General features: G+C 38.8%; 1 protein-coding gene across 6 annotated transcripts in view; it reads left to right on the top strand.

Moving 5' to 3' along the window:
• SCAPER (S-phase cyclin A associated protein in the ER) overlaps nt 1-24,545 on the top strand; it is a 422,176-nt gene that overhangs the window by 24,219 nt on the left and 373,412 nt on the right. For all 6 annotated transcript variants that reach the window (XM_041742633.1, XM_041742638.1, XM_041742635.1 and 3 more), the window contains one exon: nt 6,773-6,970. In XM_041742633.1, coding sequence (XP_041598567.1) covers nt 6,773-6,970 — 198 coding nt within the window. The remainder of the gene's footprint in view (nt 1-6,772; nt 6,971-24,545) is intronic.

Raw genomic sequence — 24,545 nt, 5'->3', positions numbered from 1 at the left:
TAAAAACAGAGGGATAGAGAAAAATCCAGGTAAATACTTGGTATTTTAGTTATACTCTAAAGTTAGTATAGCGATACTATCAAATCAGATGGAATTCAACATGAAATGCATTGATAACATAAAGATGGAAATTAATAGTAAAAGTAATCATCCATGAAGTGTAACAATATTGAACTTTTTAAATTTTTTAAATTTTTATTTTTATTCAATATTGAACTTTTATGTACCTTACAGCATAGGTTTGAAATATGTAAAGCCCAAACTGACAGAATTGGAATAGGAAAAGTACATTTATAATTGGGAAATATATCTGTTATTCAGATCAAGCAGGAAAAAAATGGTAAGGATATTAAAATTAGCAGTACAGTTAGGCTTAATTTCATATTAATAGGTATGTGTATATTTTTTCAAAAAGATTTTATTTATTTATTCATAATAGACATAGAGAGAGAGAGAGAGGCAGAGACACAGGAGGAGGGAGAAGCAGGCTCCATGTAGGGAGCCCGACATGGGACTTGATCCCCGGACTCCAGGATTGCGCCCTAGGCCAAAGGCAGGCACTAAACCGCTGAGCCACCCAGGGATCCTCCTGTATATTTTTATATATATATGTATTTGTATGTATGTGTGTATTGGCACCTAATAAATACTGTGCACAGAACATACATGCAAAAATTGACCACATACTGGGTCATAAAGATATCTCAATAAATAGAAGTCAGAGAAGTCAGACAGAAAGAACATGTTCTCTGCCTATAATGCAATTAAATTAGAAACAAAGGATAAGGGTACTTTAATATCATATACCAGAAATAAATTATTGATGGACTAAAGGCCAAATGTGAAAACAAAAATTTAAAACTATCTAGCAGGATATTTTTATGACCTTGAAATAGGAGAGGCTTTCCTGGATAAGACAAAAAACACAACTCATGGATAAGTTATGTAAAATTAAATTTATATGCTAAAAAACTAAACAAAATTAAAGGTAAGATTGACTGGAAGAAGATACCGTATATTGAAACTTAGAAAAAACTAAAATTAATCAGAAAAATCCAATGGAAAAGTGGGGGAAACCTAAATAGCTTGTAAACCTGTGAAAAGATACTTTGTTTTAGTAGGAATCAGGGAAATGCCTCTTAGCTACTTGTGAAACCCTACCACTTTGCCCTCTAGAACTAGGTTCATCATCAGCTTATCTTCTATAGCCCTTCTTTTCTCTGAACATTCCCTTTGCCTTCCTGTTTTAATTAAATCCCAACTCTCCTGTGTGGACTATGCTTCCTTCACAGTCTTTAAGTAGTATCTGCGGCATTCTGACCTCTGCTCCTAGAGCTTGTTCCTTACTGCCATTATGGATGGTTCTCCCTTCTAGCTATCGAAACTCCCTGGAGCTGAAGCTCATTCCATCATCTATACTATCTGCTTTTTTCTTCTTGTTGTCACTGACAGACTTCTAGGTCAGTTCTCCTAATTCCTTGAAAATATAATTTCCAGCTCACTGCATGCTCTCCATCATCACTGCTGTCTCAATTCCTTGCATTTCTTTCCTCCAACCGTCTTGTCTTCTACTCGTTCCCTTGGCCTGACTCTTACCTTGTTCTTACTGATAACTACTCCCTCTCTAGGATCTCAATCACAGCCATCCCTCTTCTGCCTGTCATTTCTTTCCACCATACTCTGATCTCCTGACTCCAGTAATTCTTTAGCCCCATGGAAGCTGTATTTTTTTGGATCCTGCCACCATTTGAGTATCCTTTTTTCCATATCCACACTTCCATATCCAGTCTTCCCTGAAAATTCACCTGAGATTCTGTGGTTTGTCTGTTATCACTTTCTTGTGTACTCTCCTAGCTATCTCGCTCTCCTGCCTCTTGGCAGTGTGTACTTTATAGAACTATCCTGATTAAATCCATCTTTCTGCTTGTGCTCTGTATACCAAAGCATTTTGAACGTGACTGGAGAAATGTATCAATTATGTTGACAAGGCTCTTTTTACATTTATGACCACTAACCTCCTAGATAGTACTGTCCCAAAGTCCTATTGTATGTCCCTAGCTATTTGTATCAGTACAGATCCCGTAGACATGAAGAGGATAAGAAAAGGATACTACAAAAGACTCCATATGACCCAAGTTTGATAACTTAGGTGAAATGAACCAGTTCCTTGAAAGACATACACTATCAAAACTCTTTGAAGAAGAAATGAGTAATCTGAGTAGGCCTAGGTCTAAGAACTTGAATCAGTGATAAATAACCTTCCAAAACAGAAAGTGCCGGGCCTGGATGGATTCACCTTTGAATTCTACTAAGTATTTGAAGAAGGAATTAAACAATTTCTCTACAATCTCTTTTGGAGGGTAGAAGCAGAGAGAATAGTTCCTAACTCATTTAATCAGGCCAGCATTATCCTAATACCAAAACCAGACAAAAGCATTGCAAGAAAACTGCAGACTAATAATTCTCATGAACATAGATGCAGTAAAATATTAGCAAATCATATCCCACAATATTTGAAAAGAATGATACACCATGACTAAGAATGTAAATTTAATTTTACATAACTTACCTGTGAGTTGTGCTTTTTGTCTTATCCAGGAAAACCTCTTCTATTTCAAGGTCATAAAAATATCCTTCTAGATAGTTTTATTTATTTATTTATTTTATTTTTATTTTTTCCTTCTAGATAGTTTTAAATCTTTGTTTTCACATTTGATCTTTAGTCCATGAATAGACTAAAAGAAAAATCACATCATACCAGTAGGTGCAGAAGAAGCATTTGACAAAACTCAACACCCATTTATGATAAAAACTTTTAAAAAAATAGTAATAGAGGGGAATTTCCTCAACTTGATTAAAACAAAAATCTACAGAAACCCTTGCAACTAATGTGATACTTAATGGTGAGAAACTAGAAGCTTTCACCCTAAGATAAGTTATAAGGCAAGGATGCCCCTATCATTACTGTTTTCTAACATTATAATGGAAATTCTGGCCAATGCAGTAAGGAAAAAATAGGCATATAGATTGAGAAGGAAGAAATAAAGTTGTCTTTGTTTACAGATGATATGATTATATAAGAAATCTGAAAGAATCAACAAAAAACCCTCCTGGAACTAATAATCTGTTATAGCAGGTTGCAGGGTACAGAAGTCAGTGGCTTTCCTGTATACCAGTGATGAACAAGTGGAACTTAAAAACACAATACCATTTACATTACTACTCCCTCAAATTAAGTATGCAAAGGTCTATATGAGAAAAACTATAAAACTCAGATGAAAAAAAGAACTAAATAAATGGAAAGGTATTCCATGTTCATGTAGGAAAACTGAATATTGTCAAGATATTCTTTCTTCCCAGCTTAATGTGCAGGTTCGATACAGTCCTGACAAGTTATTTTATAGATATTGACAAACTGATTCTAAGCTGTGTGTGGAGAGGCAAAAGACCCAGAGTAGCCAATGAAATATTGAAGAACAAAGGAGTTGAAATCTTATGTCCTCCCAAAAACCCACACATGGATGTTTATAGAAGCTTTATTCACAGTTGTCAAAACTTAGAAGCAACCAAGATGTCTAGTTAGGTGAATGGCTACATCAATAGTAGTAATAGTAGTAATCCAGAAAATAGACTTTTATTTAGGGCTAAAAAGAAATGAGTTATGAAGCTATAAAAAGACATGGAGGAACCTTGTATTAAGTGAAAAAAGCCAACCTCAAAAGGCTACACAGTGTTTCCAACTGTATGGCATTCTGAAAAGGCAAGACTATGGCGAGAATAAAAAGGTCGGTGGTTGACAGAGGTTCAGGGGTGGGGGTAGAGAGGGGAGAATAAGCACAGAAGATTTTTAGTAAAGTGATGATACAGTGTATGATACTGTGATGATGGATGCGTGTCATTTTTACATTTGTCCAAACCCATTAAGAGAGTAACACCAAGAGTAAACTGTAAGGTAAACTCTGAACTTTGTGTGGTTATGATGTGTCAGTGTTGGAACATCAAGAAAGTACATGTTCAGTTTTATGGGCCTATGCATTTTTCTGCAAGTAGGTCCCTAAGCATTGTTAGCTTCTCGGGGCGGGGGTGGTGGTGGTCAGTGAGCCCTTCTGAGAGAGATGAGTCAGAAATCTCAATTTCTTCCTTCCTCTTTCCCTCTCCTTCCCTTTACTTTTTCTCCCAAAAGTCATTGATTAAAACAATATAACATCATGGAATTCATCTGTGTCTAACTTCCCCCACAAATGTAGATTGCTTTGTCTTCTTGAGTATCTTGGAAGTAGCTAGGTACAGTAAGCTGTAGTAATGGATACTTACCTGATTTTTAATCTTGGCTTTATCACTAGTATGAGACCTTGGGTTCATTCCTAATTTAGCTGAATCTTAGTATTGTCTTCCGTAAAATGGAGATAATGATGTTACCTATGATAATTGCTTCAAAGGTTAAATGCAGTAAAACTGTATGGAAAGCACATCGCATGGTACCTGGCAAGTGTGCCATGAATGTTGTTAGATGCTGCTGCAATTACTATCGTCACTGCTATTATTTTTATCAGTGGTAGGTAAGAGCCCTATACTTTGGAACTGTGTACTGAGTTAACCTCTACAATTTGATTTACCTGTTTTACTTTTTCACAAATTTGGCAATTTTGCCATTAGTTTATTCACATTTTTTTCCTATGAGCACATTTCTTCTCTTTGTCTTTCTCACTATGATCATACCTAACATAATTGGGTACTAATTGTGTGCTTGGTGCTATGTGAAATGCTTTATGAGCATGGGAGCAGAGGTTGAAAGACTAAGTTCTGGTCCCAGTTCCATCACTCAACCTTTTGACTTGCTAAGAAATTCAGTCTTCCTGAGCCTCTGTTGTTTTCTGCAAATGGGAATAATAGTATTTGTCCTGTCTTTACAGTTTGTTGTAATGATTTAATGACAATGTAATCAAAATTCCTTCATAAAATATAAATAAGCATATAAGTGTAAAGTATTACCATTTTGGCTAAGATAAATAGCAAATTTGCCTAGCACATTGCCTTTCAGTTGGAATTATGTAACTAGTTTTTGCCTCACTAGCATCTTTCTTTGTAAAAGCTTTATATAGAACAGTCACAAAGAATAGAAACATTTTAACCTGGAAGCAGTAGTGCCTATTTTACATTGTAAGAAAGGATGGTAAAATATTTGAATCATACACATATGGATGCATGCTATGGTAAATACATACATGGGTGAAAATGAGTGAAAGTACATTTGAGAATTCCATAAGATTAGAGTCTCAATTCACAGGAAGCTACTAACCCCTTTGCTGATCAATGTAGAAAAACTTCATGAAGGAGGCATAATTTGGGAAACTTCTCAACTTAATTTTACCTTTGGATGGTGTATAGGAATAGAAATGAGGTGGTACGGAATATGTGGCACAGGGCTGGCAGCACAGGGCATGAGGCAGTGTGGTGGGAAGCCAGCAGTGTCCTTGCAGAGCTCTAATGGGAACATGGTCCCCTGTGGTGATAGCTCTTTGACAGATTAGTTATTAGCCTCTGAACTGCAGTCTTCTAAACTGTAAAATGGAGCTAATAATAATACATACTTTAAAACTTGTGTGAAGGAGGTTAGAAGGTTATGCGAATTTGATTTATCATCTGTAATCCTGTATAAACTGTTAATTGTTGTCACAGTTTTTAGGAGAGTGGACAGACTTGAGCTTTACTTCAGGATGCTAGTCAAATGGAATTTTGAATTTGGTTTAATCCAAGGAAGGGATATTTGCTATAATAATAAAATTATTTACTACTAGGGCTGGAAAGAACTTGGAGAACAATTGAGGCAAAAGTTTTATGGATTGTTAACATTAAAGTTTTATTGCATGAGTATTGAGAATTTGGGCTTCGACCGAGGCTATCGCATAAAATAGTTGCTAATTTTTATTCACGAAATCAGGATGGGGAACTGCGGAGGGAGGACAAGTAGCTCTGTGTCAGCCTCTTAAGTGTATGTGGTATCTGTGTGTGTACGTATGTTTTGTTTGCTTCCTTTTCAGCGGTAAAGATTCTGTATAAATCAGTGATTGGCTATACAGGATTTATGAAGTTTAGGAATCACTTATGTTGAAGACCAAAGCATAACACAAAGCAGGAGGATATTAGCCTCTCTTTCAGTTACTCTCCACTCTGGGGCACTTCTATGAGAAAGAAAAACAAGCAAACAGGAATGATACACACACACACACACACACACACAAAACAACCTGAAGGAGCCTGGGATTGTTTGTTGCTCTAACTGTAGTAGAGGGTCAGTATTTATTTATTTTTCAGTTTAAGTAGCCACAGTTAAGCAACTCTTTACTTCCTCTAGTGAGAAGCTTTATGTTTGCATTTTGAATTTCTGACTTTATGTAAACTACATGCTTTTTGGTGGAATGAGTCTGTGGTACAGTTTGTAAAACTATAGAATGTAATCTTTATTTTCAAAGTTTGTATAACTGAGGAAAGAATGGGTCCTTCAGTGCTCCTTTTTGACTAAGGGTCTGTTCACTATTGAAGCCATGCTAATCTTCAGTAAGACATGTCTGAAATAAAAAAAAAAATGACCTTATAAACCTGCTGCTTTTAAGATGAGAAGCTTTGTTTTGATGAATTCAGCATGATATAAGATAAAAAGAAGGTCTCATTTTCAAGTATTTATGTTGGAAAATGTGCTTTGTACAAAAATCCAGTCCCTGGAGGCTTTTAAGAAATATATTTTTTTGTGTGTTTGGTTTTATTTCTCCAGAACACTGCAGTAGACTGTAAAATAACATCATCTACAACTGGAGATAAACACTTCGATAAAAGTCCCACTAAAACAAGGCATCCTCGGAAAATTGATCTAAGAGCTAGATACTGGGCGTTTCTTTTTGACAATCTTCGCCGGGCAGTAGATGAAATCTATGAAACTTGTGAATCAGATCAGAGTGTGGTAGAATGTAAGGTAAGGTTTGCTTTGGCACTTTTTGCTTAAAGCCAAATTCTTATTTTTATTACACCTAACTAGATCATTTACCTCGGTATGCATACTGTATTATTACCGTAATGTATTATTACTGTACCATGCTGTACATTAGATCCCCACAACCTCCTCATCTTATGACTGGAAGTTTGTGCCCTTCGACCAGCATCTGTTTTCCCTACTCCTGGGAACCACTGTTGTACCCTGCTTCTACGAGTGCTTCAGGGTTTTTTGGTTTTGAATTTTTGAGTATTCTTGTTGCTCTTTGCTTTATTTGCTTTATCTAATTATGTAATATTCTATGCAAGATTTGGTAGAAAGCAAGATTTGATATGTAGTCCTGGGTAAGAAATCGTAAAAGATGGATACACACACACACCCACCACACAGAATTAGTTTAAAAATCTTTTATCTGCATTCTCCAGTACGGTAGGTGGCACTAGTGAGATTTTCACATTCTTTGGTTTCATGTTTAATGTCTTTAATTGGCCATTGCTCCCTTTCTGCTGAGATACTTATCACTCTTCTAATTCACTCTGGTCAGGGAAAAGTGAGATTGATAGCTAGCCATAAACAATCCTGGGTGGGATTGGGGATGTCATTGTAAGGTGTGTTTTCTAATTTCAGATAACCTGTGTTTGTAATAGGATATTAGACGCATAGTGCAATCTGTCTCTAAAAATTCACTAAAAAGCCCAATTTTTTAGTAAATGGAAACTATATTTTACTTTATACTGAACAAAATTATTTTGAGAAAAACTAGAGTGCTACATCTTCATAGAAATATTACAGAGTTAGCTTGTGTTTCTATAGTGAACAGGATCGAAAACTCTGGAATTCATTATTTAACCTTTGAAATATATGAAGGATCAAAGAAAAGTTACATGTTAAAACAGAAGTTGTGTTTCCTATAAAATTTGAAACAGCCAAAATAGGTTTTAGAATAGCCTAAAAATATGATGGGTCAGAAGTAGTTTTCAGAATGAATAGTAATTGAAATCCTCCAAATTTATAGTTTGGTTGTCACACTTAATATTGTTACTACCAGCATGTGAGACTTTTTATGTCTTAAGAAAATATGTTTAAAGCAAAATCATAACCTTGGAGTTTAATGAATCAGCATGTTGTGGTAGAAAACACTATTGACTTTATTTATTTATTTATTTATTTAAGCATACAAATAAAAATATTTAATTAAAAAAAAAAAAACTTTGGTCATCTGAGCAAGTAACCTTAACTTAGTTCATCTGTTAGAACATAATTTGGATACAACTGTTCTTTGTGAGTTTTATCCATGAGTCATGGCTAAAACTTTTTTTTTTAATAAATTAATTTTTTATTGGTGTTCAATTTACCAACATACAGAATAACACCCAGTGCTCATCCCGTTAAGTGTCCCCCTCAGTGCCCGTCACCCATTCCCCCCCACCCCCCGCCCTCCTCCCCTTCCATCACCCCTAGTTCGTTTCCCAGAGTTAGGAGTCTTTATGTTTTGTCTCCCTTCCTGATATTTCCCACACATTTCTTTTCCCTTCCTTTATTATATTCCCTTTCACTATTATTTACATTCCCCAAATGAATGAGAACATACACTGTTTGTCCTACTCCGATTGACTTCACTCAGCATAATACCCTCCAGTTCCATCCACGTTGAAGCAAATAGTGGGTATTTGTCGTTTCTAATGGCTGAGTAATATTCCATTGTATACATAAACCACATCTTCTTTATCCATTCATCTTTCGATGGACACCGAGGCTCCTTCCACAGTTTGGCTATTGTGGCCATTGCTGATAGAAACATCGGGGTGCAGGTGTCCTGGCGTTTCATTGCATCTGAATCTTTGGGGTAAATCCCCAACAGTGCAATTGCTGGGTTGTAGGGCAGGTCTATTTTTAACTCTTTGAGGAACCTCCACACAGTTTTCCAGAGTGGCTGCACCAGTTCACATTCCCACCAACAGTGTAAGAGGGTTCCCTTTTCTCCGCCTCCTCTCCAACATTTGTTGTTTCCTGCCTTGTTAATTTTCCCCATTCTCACTGGTGTGAGGTGGTATCTCATTGTGGTTTTGATTTGTATTTCCCTGATGGCAAGTGATGCAGAGCATTTTCTCATGTGCATGTTGGCCATGTCTATGTCTTCCTCTTTGAGATTTCTCTTCATGTCTTTTGCCCATTTCATGATTGGATTGTTTGTTTCTTGGGTGTTGAGTTTAATAAGTTCTTTATAGATCTTGGAAACTAGCCCTTTATCTGATATGTCGTTTGCAAATATCTTCTCCCATTCTGTAGGTTGTCTTCTAGTTTTGTTGACTGTATCCTTTGCTGTGCAAAAGCTTCTTATCTTGATGAAGTCCCAATAGTTCATTTTTGCTTTTGTTTCTTTTGCCTTTGTGGATGTATCTTGCAAGAAGTTACTGTGGCCAAGTTCAAAAAGGGTGTTGCCTGTGTTCTCCTCTAGGATTTTGATGGAATCTTGTCTCACATTTAGATCTCTCTTCCATTTTGAGTTTATCTTTGTGTATGGTGAAAGAGAGTGGTCTAGTTTCATTCTTCTGCATGTGGATGTCCAATTTTCCCAGCACCATTTATTGAAGAGACTGTCTTGCTTCCAATGGATAGTCTTTCCTCCTTTATCGAATATTAGATGACCATACATTTCAGGGTCCACTTCTGGGTTCTCTATTCTGTTCCATTGATCTATGTGTCTCTGTTTTTGTGCCAGTCCCACACTGTCTTGATGACCACAGCTTTGTAGTACAACCTGAAATCTGGCATTGTTATGCCCCCAACTATGGTTTTCTTTTTTAAAATTCCCCTGGCTATTCGGGGTCTTTTCTGATTCCACACAAATCTTAAAATAATTTGTTCTAACTCTCCTGAAGAAAGTCCATGCTACTTTGATAGGGATTGCATTAAACGTGTAAATTGTCCTGGGTAACATTGACATTTTCACAATCTTAATTCTGCCAATCCATGAGCATGGAATATTTTTCCATCTCTTTGTGTCTTCCTCAATTTCCTTCAGAGTGTTCTGTAGTTTTTAGGGTATAGATCCTTTACCTCTTTGGTTAGGTTTATTCCTAGGTATCTTATGCTTTTGGGTGCAATTGTAAATGGGATTGACTCCTTAATTTCTCTTTCTTCAGTCTCATTGTTAGTGTATAGAAATGCCATTGATTTCTGGGCATTGATTTTGTATCCTGCCATGCTACCAAATTGCTGTATGAGTTCTAGCAATCTTGGGGTGGAGGCTTTTGAGTTTTCTATGTAGAGTATCATGTCATCGGTGAAGAGGGAGAGTTTGACTTCTTCTTTGCCAGTTTGAATGCCTTTAATGTCTTTTTGTTGTCTGATTGTTGAGGCGAGGACTTCCAGTACTATGTTGAATAGCAGTGGTGAGAGTGGACATCACTGTCTTGTTCCTGATCTTAGGGGAAAGGCTCCCAGTGCTTCCCCATTGAGAATGATATTTGCTGTGGGCTTTTCGTAGATGGCTTTTAAGATGTCGAGGAAAGTTCCCTCTATCCCAACAGTCTGAAGTGTTTTGATCAGGAATGGATGCTGTATTTTGTCAAATGCTTTCTCTGCATCTCATGAGAGGATCATATGGTTCTTGGTTTTTCTCTTGCTGATATGATGAATCACATTGATTGTTTTATGAGTGTTGAACCAGCCTTGTGTCCCGGGGATAAATCCTACTTGGTCATGGTGAATAATTTTCTTAATGTGTTGTTGGATCCTATTGGCTAGTATCTTGTTGAGAATTTTTGCATCCATCTTCATCAGGGATATCGGTCTGTAATTCTCCTTTTTGGTGGGGTCTTTGTCTGGTTTTGGAATTAAAGTGATGCTGGCCTCATAGAACGAATTTGGAAGTACTCCATCTCTTTCTATCTTTCCAAACAGCCTTAGTAGAATAGGTATGATTTCTTCTTTAAATGTTTGATAGAATTCCCCTGGGAAGCCATCTGACCCTGGACTCTTGTGTCTTGGGAGGTGTTTGATGACTGCTTCAATTTCCTCCCTGGTTATTGGCCTGTTCAGGTTTTCTATTTCTTCCTGCTCCAGTTTTGGTAGTTTGTGGCTTTCCAGAAATGTGTCCATTTCTTCTAGATTTCCTAATTTATTGGCGTACAGCTGTTCATAATATGTTTTTAAAATCGTTTGTATTTCCTTGGTGTTGGTAGTGATCTCTCCTTTCTCATTCATGATTTTATTAATTTGAATCTTCTCTCTATTCTTCTTAATAAGGTTGGCTAATGGTTTATCTATCTTATTAATTCTTTCAAAGAACCAACTCCTGGTTCTGTTGATCTGTTCCACAGTTCTTTTGGTCTCGATTTCATTTAGTTCTGCTCGAATTTTAATTAACTGTCTTCTTCTGCTGGGGGTGGGGTCCATTTGCTGCTTTTTCTCTAGCTCCTTTATGTGTAAGGTGAGCTTTTGTATTTGAGTTCTTTCCAGTTTTTGAATGGATGCTTGTATTGCGATGTATTTCCCCCTCAGTACTGCTTTTGCTGCATCCCAAAGATTTTGAACTGTTGTATCTTCATTCTCATTAGTTTCCAAGAATCTTTTTAATTCTTCCTTAATTTCCTGGTTGACCCTTTCATCTTTTAGCAGGATGGTCCTTAACCTCCACGTGTTTGAGGTCCTTCCAAACTTCTTGTTGTAATTTAGTTCTAATTTCAAGGCATTATGGTCTGAGAATATGCAGGGGATGATCCCAATCTTCTGGTATCGGTTCAGACCCGATTTGTGACCCAGTATGTGGTCTATTCTGGAGAAAGTTCCATGTGCACTTAAGAAGAATGTGTATTCAATTGAGTTTGGATGTAAAGTTCTGTAGATATCTGTGAAATCCATCTGGTCCAGTGTATCATTTAAAGCTCTCGTTTCTTTGTATATGTTGTGCTTAGAAGACCTATCTAGTATAGAGAGAGCTAGATTGAAGTCACCAAGTATAAGTGTATTATTAGCAAAGTATTTCTTCAGTTTGGTTATTAATTGGTTTAAATATTTGGCAGCTCCCACATTCGGGACATATATATTGAGGATTGTTAAGTCCTCTTTTTGGATAGATCCTTTGAGTATGAGATAGTGTCCCTCTTCATCTCTCACAATAGTCTTCGGGGTAAATTTTAATTTATCTGATATAAGGATGGCTACCCCTGCTTTCTTTTGAGGACCATTTGAATGGTAAATGGTTGTCCACCCTTTTATTTTCAGGTTGTAGGTGTCCTTCTGTCTAAAATGAGTCTCTTGTAGACAGTATATAGATGGGTCCTGCTTTTTTATCCAGTCTGAAACCCTGTGCCTTTTGATGGGGTCATTAAGCCCGTTCACGTTCAGAGTTACTATTGACAGATATGAGTTTAGTGTCATCATGGTATCTATTCAGTCCTTGTTTTTGTGGATTGTTCCACTGAACTTCTTCTTAAAGGGGAATTTTAAGAGTCCCCTTAAAATTTCTTGCAGAGCTGGTTTGGAGGTCACATATTCTTTCAGTTCCTGCCTGTCTTGGAAGCTCTTTATCTCTCCTTCCATTTTGAATGAGAGTCTTGCTGGATAAAGTATTCTTGGTTGCATGTTCTTCTCATTTAGGACCCTGAATATATCCTGCCAGCCCTTTCTGGCCTTCCAGGTCTCTGTGGAGAGGTCTGCTGTTACCCTGATACTCCTCCCCATAAAAGTCAGGGACTTTTTGTCTCTTGCTGGTTTACGGATCTTCTCTTTATCTTTGGAATTTGCAAGCTTCACTATTAAATGTTGAGGTGTTGAATGGTTTTTATTGATTTTAGGGGGGGATCTCTCTATTTCCTGGATCTGAATGCCTGTTTCCCTTCCCAGATTAGGAAAGTTTTCAGCTAGGATTTGTTCAAATACATATTCTGGCCCTCTGTCCCTTTCTGCACCCTCGGGAACCCCAATTAAACGTAGGTTTTTCTTCCTCAGGCTGTCGTTTATGTCCCTTAATCTGTCTTCATGGTCTCTTAATTGTCTGTCTCTTTTTTCCTCAGTTTCCCTCTTTGCCATCAACTTGTCTTCTATGTCACTCACTCGTTCTTCCACCTCGTTAACTCTCATCATTAGGACTTCTAGTTTGGATTGCATCTCATTCAATTGATTTTTAATTTCTGCCTGATTGGATCTAAATTCTGCAGTCATTGAAGAAACCCCACACCCCCGCCCCCGTGAGTGGGACCAGGCCTAACCCAGAGGCAGCCCATCCAGGCGCCTCCCATGAATTCAAGCAACAAAGACATTCTGTTTTTCTGAGATAAGAAAACTATCCCGCCCCCCCTGCCCTGACTGGAAAAGTCCCTGAACATGGTCATGTTGACCTTCAAAGAAATCAATCATGTCATAACCTGAATGCTATGCTGCTCCCGCGGTTCTTTGCCTTTAAAAGATGCCTGTACTTGCTAATCGGGGCTCTGCCACCTCTGAGGCGGAGAGCCTGTTTGCGCAAACGTCCAATAAACCCTCTTGCTTGTTGCATCTGCCTGTCTGGGGTCTGAGTCTCTGGGGCATCCACCGGGACACGTTGGCACCCGTGAGCCAGGGTCCAACATCATGAAGTCTCTTGAGTCCTTTATGCTTTTTTCTAGAGCCACCAGTAGCTGTGTAATAGTGCTTCTGAATTGGCTTTCTGACAATGAATTGTAATCCAGATTTTGTAACTCTGTGGGAGAGAGGACTGTTTCTGATTCTTTCTTTTGAGGTGAGGTTTTCCTTCTAGTCATTTTGCTCAGTGCAGAGTGGCCAAAAACAAGTTGTATTGGGAAAAGGAGAAAGAGAGAGAGAAGGAAAGAAAAGAGAAAAAGAAAAAAGAGAAAGAAGTAAAAAAAGGAAAAAAGAAAAAGAGAAAGAAAAAGAAAGGTGAAAAGAAAGGGGTGGGGCAAGCAAGCAGAAATCAAAAAGAAAGAAAAAAAACGAAAACAAAAAAACAAACAAACAAAAAAACCACGGGGGAGTATCCTCTGATTCTGTGTAACTTTAAGTCCCTTGACTCCCCCTGGAACTTGTCCATCTAGCTGGTCTTCTGGGGGAGGGGCCTGCTGTGCTGATTTTCAGGTGTGAGCACTTGGGGGAGCTGCTCTGCCCCTGTCTGGTGCAGGGTTCAGTGGGGGTTGTTCACCCCGTGAGGCCCCAGGAGGAACAACCGCAGTGGCAGGGCCAGCTCTGCAGCCCTGGAGTCAGCTCCCGCAGTAGCTGGGGCCGCTGATCTGCTCAGGGCAGGAGTGTTGCGGGCCCTCCCGGCCTCTGCCTGTCCTGGGGGAGGCCGGATCCTGGGCTGTGTCCCGGCGCCCTGTGCTCTGGGGCCTGTGCAGTTGGATTCGCGCTCCTGGCCGCGCAGCCCCCTCCGCGGAGCCGCCGCCCGAGCCCCTCTGAGCTGCTCTGGGTCCCGCTGCTCCGGGTCCCGCCACTCGCGCTGCAGCCCTTAGGGAGCTCGGTGCACTCTCCCCCGGCGCAGGTGCCTGTTAGTGTCCCAGGGAGCCCGAGGGCACCCCCGCCCTCCTGGGTCCTGCTCTAACTCCCTGCGGGCCCCTTTCCGCCCGGGGAGGTTGGTGCAGCTCCTGCTTCTCCGGGCCGGGGCTCTCCTGTCCTGGGGACACTCGTCCCGGCCTCAGCCCGGCTCCTCGCGGGGCCCCTCCCCCTCGGAGGCCTTTTGTTTCTTTATTTCTTTTTCCCCGTCTTTCTACCTTGATAGAAGCCGGAACTCTTCTCACTGTAGCATTTCAGCTGTTCTCTCTTTAAATCTCAAGCCGAATTCGTAGATTTTCAGGATGATTTGAAGGTTATCTAGGTAATTTGTTGGGGACAGGTGATTTGAGGACCCTACTCTTCTGCCATCTTGCCCCTCCTCTCTAATCTGTTTTTAATTTCAACCTGAGTAGATCTCAGTTTTCCAGTAAGGATGTATCTAGAGTCCTTTACGCTTTTTTTCCAGAGCCACCCGTAGCTTTATAATTGTACTTCTGAATTTAATTTTTTGACCTTATATTTAAATCCTAATTTTGTAACTCTGGCAGAGAGTCTTATTTCCAATTCTTTCTTTTGTAGTGACTTCTTCCTTTTAGTTATTTTGTCTTGTGCAGAGTGGCTGTATGAGCAGGCTGAATCAAAAATATCAACCACGACATAAGTAAAATATACCCTTGGGTGATTCCGAAGAGGTCAGAGACCAGAAAATAGAAGAAAAAGAATAGAAGAAAATAAAACAAAAGGACCACTAAAGTGAAAAACAAATTTTAAAACAAAGTAGTAGAAATAAAAAGCCAAAGACTGAAAACAAAGACCAAGGTAAAAGAAAAAAAAAAGTAAAGAAAAGAGAAAAAAAGGCAGGGGATGATGTGGTGAGTAAGTGGTAGTGGAGAGAGAATGTGGTCTACCTGAGGGGTCATAGAGGATGATCCTCTTGGTTTTGAGTGTAATAAGTTCTGTATGTTAGCAGATTTTCAGTCCCAAATTTATGTAAACCAGCTATACTTATAGAAAGCCCCACCATTGACCACCAAAACATAAACAAGATAAAAGAGGGGGGCAGAATGAGAAGGAAAAGAGAATATAATCTCAAAGAATGAACCAACATGGTGTTCCACTTGGTTCTGCGTGTATTTTGGTTGTGTGTTAGAAGGTACTAGATTCCACCATTGTAAAACAAAATGAGGTAGAAAAAACAAAAGACAAAAAACAAATACCCATATCTTCTATATCTCCCAAAATTAAACTGAATACATTGAAGGGAATCCAGAAGTGAAAAATATATCTAAAACATGTAATTTAAAAAATATGAAATGGGATCCCTGGGTGGCGCAGCGGTTTGGTGCCTGTCTTTGGCCCAGGGCGCGATCCTGGAGACCTGGGATCGAATCCCACATCGGGCTCCTGGTGTATGGAGCCTGCTTCTCCCTCTGCCTATGTCTCTGCCTCTCTCTCTTTCTCTCTCTGTGACTATCATAAATAAATAAAAATTTAAAAAAATAAAAAATATGAAATGAAAACGGAAAATACTTAAAAATGAAGATTTGGTAAAATATTGTAGTTAAGGTAGGAAAAGAGAAAAAATACTGGAAATTTTTAGTCTGATTTAAAAACCAGTGTAATGGAAAGAGAAAAAAAGAAAATACAACAAAAAACGGGACCCTCTAGTTCTATTTACTATTTTCCCTCAGTCCTGGAGCTTTCCAGTGCTGCTTGTTTAGTAAACTTGCTCTTCTCTTCTTCCAGCAGTTCTTTTGGGGGAGGATCTGCTGTGCTGATTCTCAGGTGTGTGTACCTGGGCAGAGATGCTCCACCCCCTGCCAGGTGCTGGGCTCAGGGAAATGTTTACCTGTGAGGCCTTTGTTCTTTGGTGGCCCAGCCCCTCCCAGGCACAAGGTGAAATGAGGAACAACAACAATGGCCACAGCCAGATCTCCAGCTCTAGAGTCAAGCTCCCCACGAGTAACTAACCACAGCTCCCAGTCCTCACTGGCCTAGATGCTCCAGGGGCTGGAACAGGTGTGCTGATCTGCACAGCTGGGGGGCACCCAGCGGCAGGAGAGTCCTCACTGTCCTGTGCCCTCCCCGCTTCCGCCTGACATGGGGGGAATGGAGCATCACTGGCTTTGTCTACTTGGGGGCCCTGGTGTCCAGGGCCCAGTGCCGCTGGACCCATGCTCCCAGGGACCACCTCTCCTGAAGGGAACAGAGTGGATTACAGCCACCTCCATCTGTTACCGGGCTCTATTGTAAAGGCTGCCCCAGAGCCAGCCCGCCTAACCAACTGGCTTCTCCCCAATCCCCTGAGGGCTGTGGCACTCCAGCCTTTTACTGAGATAGGACCACGGTTTGTCGTGAGCTTTCCTCAGGGTGCCCCTCCTCTTACAGTGACTCTGGGAATCTTGAGGCTTCAGTGCCCCTCCTGCCATTCTGCCCTATTTCCCTGCTGAGCTCTTTTCTGTCAGCAAGAACTCAGGTGCAGATTTTTAAAGTTCCTGTTTCTCCAGGGCTGGGCTCATGCCCCAGAGGCTTCGCAGATCTGCTTTAGCCCTGCTAGTCACGGTTCTCCTCCCCTACCTTTTTCTTTTTTACTTTTCTTGCCTTCCTACCTTGTTCGAAGTGAAAACTTTTCTCTCTGTAGCTGTTCCAGGTGCTCTCTCTAAATCTCAGGTTGAATTCCCAGGTGTTCAGGATACTTTGAAAGTTATCTAGGTACATCTGTGGGACCAATGAGTTGAGGACCCCTACTCTTCCCTCATCTTGCCCCTCCCCAGTATGTTTGCATTTAAAAACCCTTACGAGGGACACCTGGGTGGCTCAGTGATTGAGTGTCTGCCTTTGGCTCAGGGTGTGATCCCAGTTTGGGGATGAGTCCCACATCAGGCTCCCTGCATGGAGCCTGCTTCTCCCCTCTGCCTATATTTCTTCCTCTTTCTCTTTGTGTGTCTCTTATGAATAAATGGGTGAAATCTTAAAAAAAAACAAACAAAAAAACCCCCTTATGACTCTATGGTAAACTGTTGTCCTTTTGAGTATGCACCTCTTGTCCACCCCGCCCTCCTTTACAGGTCTTCTTACTAATGACATTAATCTTTGTAAAGTACAGTTCTGATCATATTATTCCCTTAGGGTAAAATTTTTTATTGGTTCTATCTGCATAGCTTTCTGAATCCAGAATAGACTCATTGTGTTGGCTTTTAAAACCTCCTACTAAATGGTCTCCTATAGAGTTGACTCTTCCAGGCTTGTTATGATGAGTGCTAACTTGCCTACATACTCTGTTATACTGTAGTATAAAGAGATTAGAGTTAGAGTAGTTTAGGAAAGCCAAATCCTCATCATCCAAACCCAAATTGTAGCATTTCTTTAGAATTTGGGAGGCTTTCAGAGTTCAGCTGGGAACTATTTATTGAAAATGGATTAGTGTCTTTCATTTGGGAACCTGGGTAATGCAGTACGGTGAAATAAGCTATTCTCTACAATTTTATTGAACTTGATCTCAGTAGCAGCCACCTCTTGCTTTTAAAGAGAATAAATTAGGTAGGATCTTGGAAAGTGGATGTTTGTTCAAGTCATTTTGGCACAAAAATAGTGTCTGGAGGTTGAAATGCATCACCATTTGATGTCATTTTGTTTGAATTCATTACGTGCATAATTGCATTTTGGGGGCCTTTCTGGGTATACTTTTCTATCCATTTCATTTTTAGACGTGAATTTTGTATGAAGTTTAGAGAACTATAAGCAACTTGGGCATCATTGTCTTAAACATTGGGATATTAGCATATTGGGATTAGATAACTGTGGAACTGAGGAAACTGCCATTTTGGTTTCTTGAAGGCTCTCTTTTGTTTTGAATTTCCTATTATTATGGATAGAAGTGTTTGGGATTTCTAAGAGATACAGTTTTAGGGATGAGCGTATTATTATGACAACTGTTCATGGACTATAGGTGTTTGTTCTATTGACGGGACATGTATTCGAAGGACTGAGAGGCTTCTGAAAAGAAATAGAGGAAAAATAGGTACCAAGATTGAGAAAAAAATTAAATTTAAATAAGATCTTTTTCCTGAACCTTTGGAGTAGGGATTATTTTTTCCCCAATTTTTAGAAATCATAGTATAATACACATAAAACTTAACCATATTAACGATTTTTAAGTGTACAGCTTAATGGTATTAAATATTTTCATAATGTTGTACAACTATCACCATTATCTCCATAACTCTTTTAATCTTGTAAAACTAAAACTTTATTCTAATTAAATACTAACTCCCCATTTCTTCATCCCCTCAGCTCCTGACAACCACCATCCTACTACTGACTCTATTTTAACTACCCTGAGTACCTCATGTGAATGGAATCATCATACAGTATTTGTCTTTTTGTTCCTGGCTTATTTCACTTAGCGTAATGTGCTCCCTTTTTCAGGCTGAATTTACTCCTTTTTTTAAGGCTGGATAATATGCCATTGTATGTGTATATCCCACTTTGCTTATCCAAGTATTTGTTTATGGATGTTTGATTTGCTTCCACATTTTAGCTATTGTGAATAATGCTGCTATGGACTTGACTGTTACAAATACCCCTTCGAGACCCTACTTTCACTTCTTTTGGGTATATACTCAGATGTGGAATTGCTGGATTATATGTCACTGTATTTTTTATTTTGTGTGAACCCATCGTGCTGTTTTCCACAGTGGCTGTACTGTTTTACATTCCTACCAGCAGCTCACAAGGGTTTCAGTTTCTTCACATCCTTACCACTTGTTGTTTTTTGCATATTTGATAGTCACTGTCCCAATGGATTGAAGATGGTTCATCTCGTGGTTTTAGTTTGCTTTTCCCTAATTATTAGTCATGTTGAAGACCTTTTTATATGCATAGTGGCCATGCCATTCATAAATCTTTGGAGGTAGCGTCTGTTTATCCCTCTTTACCCCTCTACTTGCCTTGACCCCCCCTTTTTTTCTTTTGTAAGAAAGGATTTATTAACAGGATTTACAAACAGGAGCATGTCTTGGGCACCTGCAGGTTTAGTAGGTCTCTGAAATCCTACCTCTTATAAAACCTGTTTTTGTAGCACTCGAAGCTGGGAGTATCTCCCAAGCAGATCCAGAGCAGATCATGGATGTTATGCCCCAAGGGTATACTTGAGGATGTGGTTAAACAGAAAGAATGTGCGGGGCTCTGCTCAGGAAGACTTCAGGTCACAGAGTGATAATCATGGCAGATTTGTCCAAGATTGCATTAGCCTGGTTCATGTGCTCCATCTCTCAAATCCAACTCTTACAATCTCAGGAGCCCACCTGTTTTGCAGTATTCTCTGAGCTATCAGAGAGGGGCTCTTTACAGTAGTTTTTTGCCAGCCGATGTTCAAGTTGAAATCATAAACCACAGTAGCAGTATAGAGAACAGAAAAAGAAATGTAAAAAAGGTAGCAAACTACTTACCTAACATGAATCTCATGTAAACCATCTGCATAAATCTGTGTTCATTGCAGAAAAAGATTTTCTTCCCCAGAGCAAGAGAGGAGCACAGGAGACAGAAGTGGGTCTTGGGTGACCGCAGAACAAGTAGATTTCCATTGTAGTGCCCATTTTTAAAATCAGGTTGTCTGTTTTATTTTTTTGAATTTTAGGAGTTCTCCATATATTCTGGATGTTAATCCCGTGTCAGATACTTGATTTATAAATATATTCTCTCATTCTCTGGGTTGCCTTTTTACTCTGACTAATGTCTTTTGATGCCCCAAATTTTTAAAATTTCATGATGTCCATTTTGTATATTTTTTCTTTTGTTGTCTGTGGCTTTGATACCATATCTGAGAAATCATCGCTAAATTCAGTGTCATGAAGCTTTTGCCCTGTGTTTTCTTTTAAGAGCTTTATGGTTTTGGGTCCTACCTCTAGGTCTTTGATCCATTTTGAGTTCATTTAAGTGTGTGGATTTAGGTAAGGGTCCAACTTCATTCTTTTGCATGTGGATGTCCAGTTTTCCCAGTGTTATTTATTGAAAAGACTGTTCTTTCGCCACCGAATGATCTTGGCACCCTTGTCAAAAATCATTTGACCAAATATGTAACGATTTATTTTTGGGTTTTCTGTTCCATTGGTCTGTATGTCTGTGTTTATGTCAGTACCACACTGCTTTGATTCCTGTAGCTTTACAGTAAGTTTTGGGATCAGGAAGGATGAGCTTTTTTTCGTTCTTTTTTAAGATTGTTTTGGGTATTTGGGTTCCTTTGAGATTTCATACGAACTTTTGGATGGTATTTTCTGTTTTATGTAAAACACATCGTTAGGATTTTGATAGGGATTGCATTGGATTTGTACCTTGCGTTGGGTAGTATTGACATTTTAATTATATTAAGTCTTCTATGAATGTGGGATGTATTTTAATTTCTTGGTGTCTTTCTTAATTTCTTTATGCAGTGTTTTTGAAGTTTTTATTGTATGGGAATTTCACCCTCTTGGTTAGATTAACTCTTAAGTATTATATTCTTTTTGATGCTATTGTAAATGGAATTTTTTTTGGTAATTTCTTTTCATACTGTTTATTGTCAGTATATAAAAATGTAGCTGATTTTTGTTTTGGACTTTATATCCTGCCCATTTACTGAATTTGTTTATTAACCCTAAAAGGGTAGGTTTTGTTTTGTTTTGTTTTGTTTTTTTTTGGTTGAGTCTTTAGACTTTTCCATATATAAGATCATATTATCTTCACACAGATCATTTTATTTCTTCCCTCCAATTTGCATGCCTTTTGTTTCTTTTTCTTGCTTAATTGCTCTGGCTAAGAACTGCCTGTACTATATTAAACAGAAGTGGTAAAACAGACCTCCTTGCCTTGTTCTTGCTCTAAGAGGAAAACTTTCACTCTTTTACCATTTAGTATGATGTTTGCTGTGAATTTTTCACATATGTCTCTTATTGTATTGAGGTAATTTGCTTCCATTCCTAGTCTGTTGAGTGTTTTATCATGTTTTTTATCATGTCAAATGCTTTTTCTGCTTCAGTTGAGATGATTGTTTTTTCTCTTTATTTGTTGATATGGTATATTGATCAGGTTTTTAAAATTTTTTAAATTTAAATTTTTTTTTTTTTTTGCATTTTGAACCTTCTTTGGATTCCAGAAATAAATCTCATTTGGTCATGATCTTTTAATATGCTGCTGAATTCTTTGTGTTAGTATTTTGTTGAGAATTTTTACATGAATTTTAATAAATGTTACTAATCTGTAGTTTTATTTTCTTGTGTCTTTGTCTGGCTTTGGTATCAGGGTAATGCAGGCCTCATAGCATGAATGAGGAAGTATTTGTTTCTTTCATTTGGAAAAGTTTGAGAAGGATTGGTATTAGTTCTTTAAATGTTTGGTAGAATTTACCAGTGAGGCCATCAACTTCAGGGATTTTCTTTGTTGGGAGATTTTTTTTTTTTTTTAATTTTTATTTACTTATGATAGTCACAGAGAGATAGAGAGGCAGAGACACAGGCAGTGGGAGAAGCAGGCTCCATGCACCGGGAGCCCCACGTGGGATTCGATCCCGGGTCTCCAGGATCGCGCCCTGGGCCAAAAGGCAGGCGCCAAACCGCTGCGCCACCCAGGGATCCCTGTTGGGAGATTTTTATTACTGATTTAATCTCTTTACTAGTTACCAGTTTATTCATACATACTATTCCTTTATGATTTAGTCTTGTTAGGTTTTATGTTTATAGGAAGTTGTTCACTTCATCTGAGTTATCCAACTGTTGGTAAACTACTGGACTGCTTTTAGTCGTTTGAATCTTCTTTTTTTCTTAGCCCATCTTGCTTGCAGTCAGCTTATCATTTTTGTTGATTGTTTCAAAGAACTGACTTTTGGTTTCCTTTATTATTTTCTATTGCTGTCTTATTCTCTAATTTGTTTATTAATGTAATTTTCATTTTTTCTTTCTGTCAGCTTTGGATTTAGTTTGTTGTTCTTTAGCTTCTTAAGTTGTTTTTTTTTTTTTTTTTAAAGATTTTATTTATTCATGAGAATACACAGAGAGGAGAGAGAGAGAGAGAGAGAGGCAGAGACACAGGCAGAGGGAGAAGCAGGCTCCATGCAGGGAGCCTGATGTGGGACTCGATCCTGGGTCTCCAGGATCACACCCTGAGCTGTAGGCGGCGCTAAACCGCTGAGCCACCGGGGCTGCCCTAGCTTCTTAAGTTGTAAAGTTAAGTTTTTGATTTGAGATCTTGTTTTTTAATATAAGCATTTATAGCTTTAAATTTCCCTCTGAGCCTGCTTTAGCTATATCCTCTAAGTTTTTATATGTTTTAATATGTTTGTTATTTTCATTAGTCTCTATTTTCTAGTATCTCTTGTGATTTTTTTCCTTGATCCGTTTGTTGTTTAAATGTGTATTGTTTAATTCCCACAAATTTTGATTTTTACGGTTTTAGGTTTGTTTGTTTATTTATTTATATTTTTAAAAATATTTGATTTATTTACTCATGAGAGACAGAGAGAGAGAGAAAGGCAGAGACACAGTCGGAGAAGTAGGCTCCATGCAGGGAGTCCCATGTGGGACTTGATCCCAGGACCCCAGGATCACACCCTGAGCCAAAGGCAGACACACCCAACCGCTGAGCCACCCAGGTGCCCCCAGTTTTAGTTTAGCAAACAATTAATGTTAACCGTTTTTTTTTTTTTTAAATTCATGAGAGACAGAGAGAGTGTTAACCGGTTTTGCTTAGAGAAAATACTTTGTGTGATGTCCATCTTTTTAAACTTCTGAGACATGATTTGTGTGGTCTGATGTGGTATCTCTTGAAAAATGCCTAGAATAGGAATTCTTAAAATTTTTTTTTTTTAATTATTTATTTATGATAGTCACAGAGAGAGAGAGAGAGAGGCAGAGACATAGGCAGAGGGAGAAGCAGGCTCCACGCACCGGGAGCCTGATGTGGGATTCGATCCCGGGTCTCCAGGATCGCGCCCCGGGCCAAAGGCAAGCGCCAAACCACTGCGCCACCCAGGGATCCCTAGAATAGGAATTCTTAACCTAGGGTTCCTAGACCTGTGTTTGTGAATCATCTGAAGATATTGAAATTATTTTGTTCATTTATATTTTGAGGAGAGGATCCATGACTTTCATCAAATTCTTAAAGATGATTATGACCCGAAAAGGATGTATCACAGATTCTTGATTAACCTCTATTCTACTTACACCCTGGATGAGAAACATGAATGAGAAAGGATCATAGAGGGGTGATGATACAGACTTGGGAATTTAGCTTCCTCTCAGAAAAGTTATAAAGGGCTATCCTACCCAAACATCTCAGGAAGGGCTTCGTCAGCTAGTCTCCTGTCAAGATGATGAGGCCCATTATAAATGCGACTGCTTTTTGGGATGCCGGGGTGGCAGAGTCAGTTAAGCATCTGACTCTTGGATTCAGCTCAGGTCATAATCTCAGGGTTGTGGGATCCAGCCCTGCATTGGGATCTGCACTCAGGGTGGAGTCTGCTTAAGATTCTTTCTCCCTCTCCCTCTGATGCCCCTACTCCCCATGCCCCCATAAATAAATCTTCAAAAAAAAAAAATCCTTCTGGTTTTGTCTTTTCTGTTGCTTTTACCAGGTCTCATTCTGTGGTGCCAGTAGTTTGGTCACAATTTTCTTTTTTTCTTTTCTTTTCTTTTCTTTTCTTTTCTTTTCTTTTCTTTTCTTTTCTTTTCTTTTCTTTTCTTTCTTTCTTTTCTTTCTTTCTTTCTTTCTTTCTTTCTTTCTTTCTTTCTTTCTTTCTTTCTTTCTTTCTTTCTTTCTTTCATATTTTATTTATTCATGAGAGACACAGAGAGAAACAGAGACACAGTGAGAAACAGAGACATACGCAAAGGGAGAAGCAGGCTTCTTGCAGGGAGCCCGATGTAGGATTTGATCCCAGGACTCCAGGATCATGCCCTGGGCCAAAGCCAGAGGCCCAACTGCTGAGCCACTCACGTGTCCCAAAATCAAAGTTTAAAAAAAATTATTTAAAGATTTTCTTTTAGAAAGGAATATCTATGTTATTCCTGCTATGGATATTATCTTAGGTTATTTATAT

This window comes from Vulpes lagopus, chromosome 2, assembly GCF_018345385.1.
Source record: "Vulpes lagopus strain Blue_001 chromosome 2, ASM1834538v1, whole genome shotgun sequence".
Classification (NCBI taxonomy): domain Eukaryota; kingdom Metazoa; phylum Chordata; class Mammalia; order Carnivora; family Canidae; genus Vulpes; species Vulpes lagopus.
Note: the sequence above shows the minus strand (reverse complement) of the source record. Positions and strands in the feature narration are given on the sequence as shown.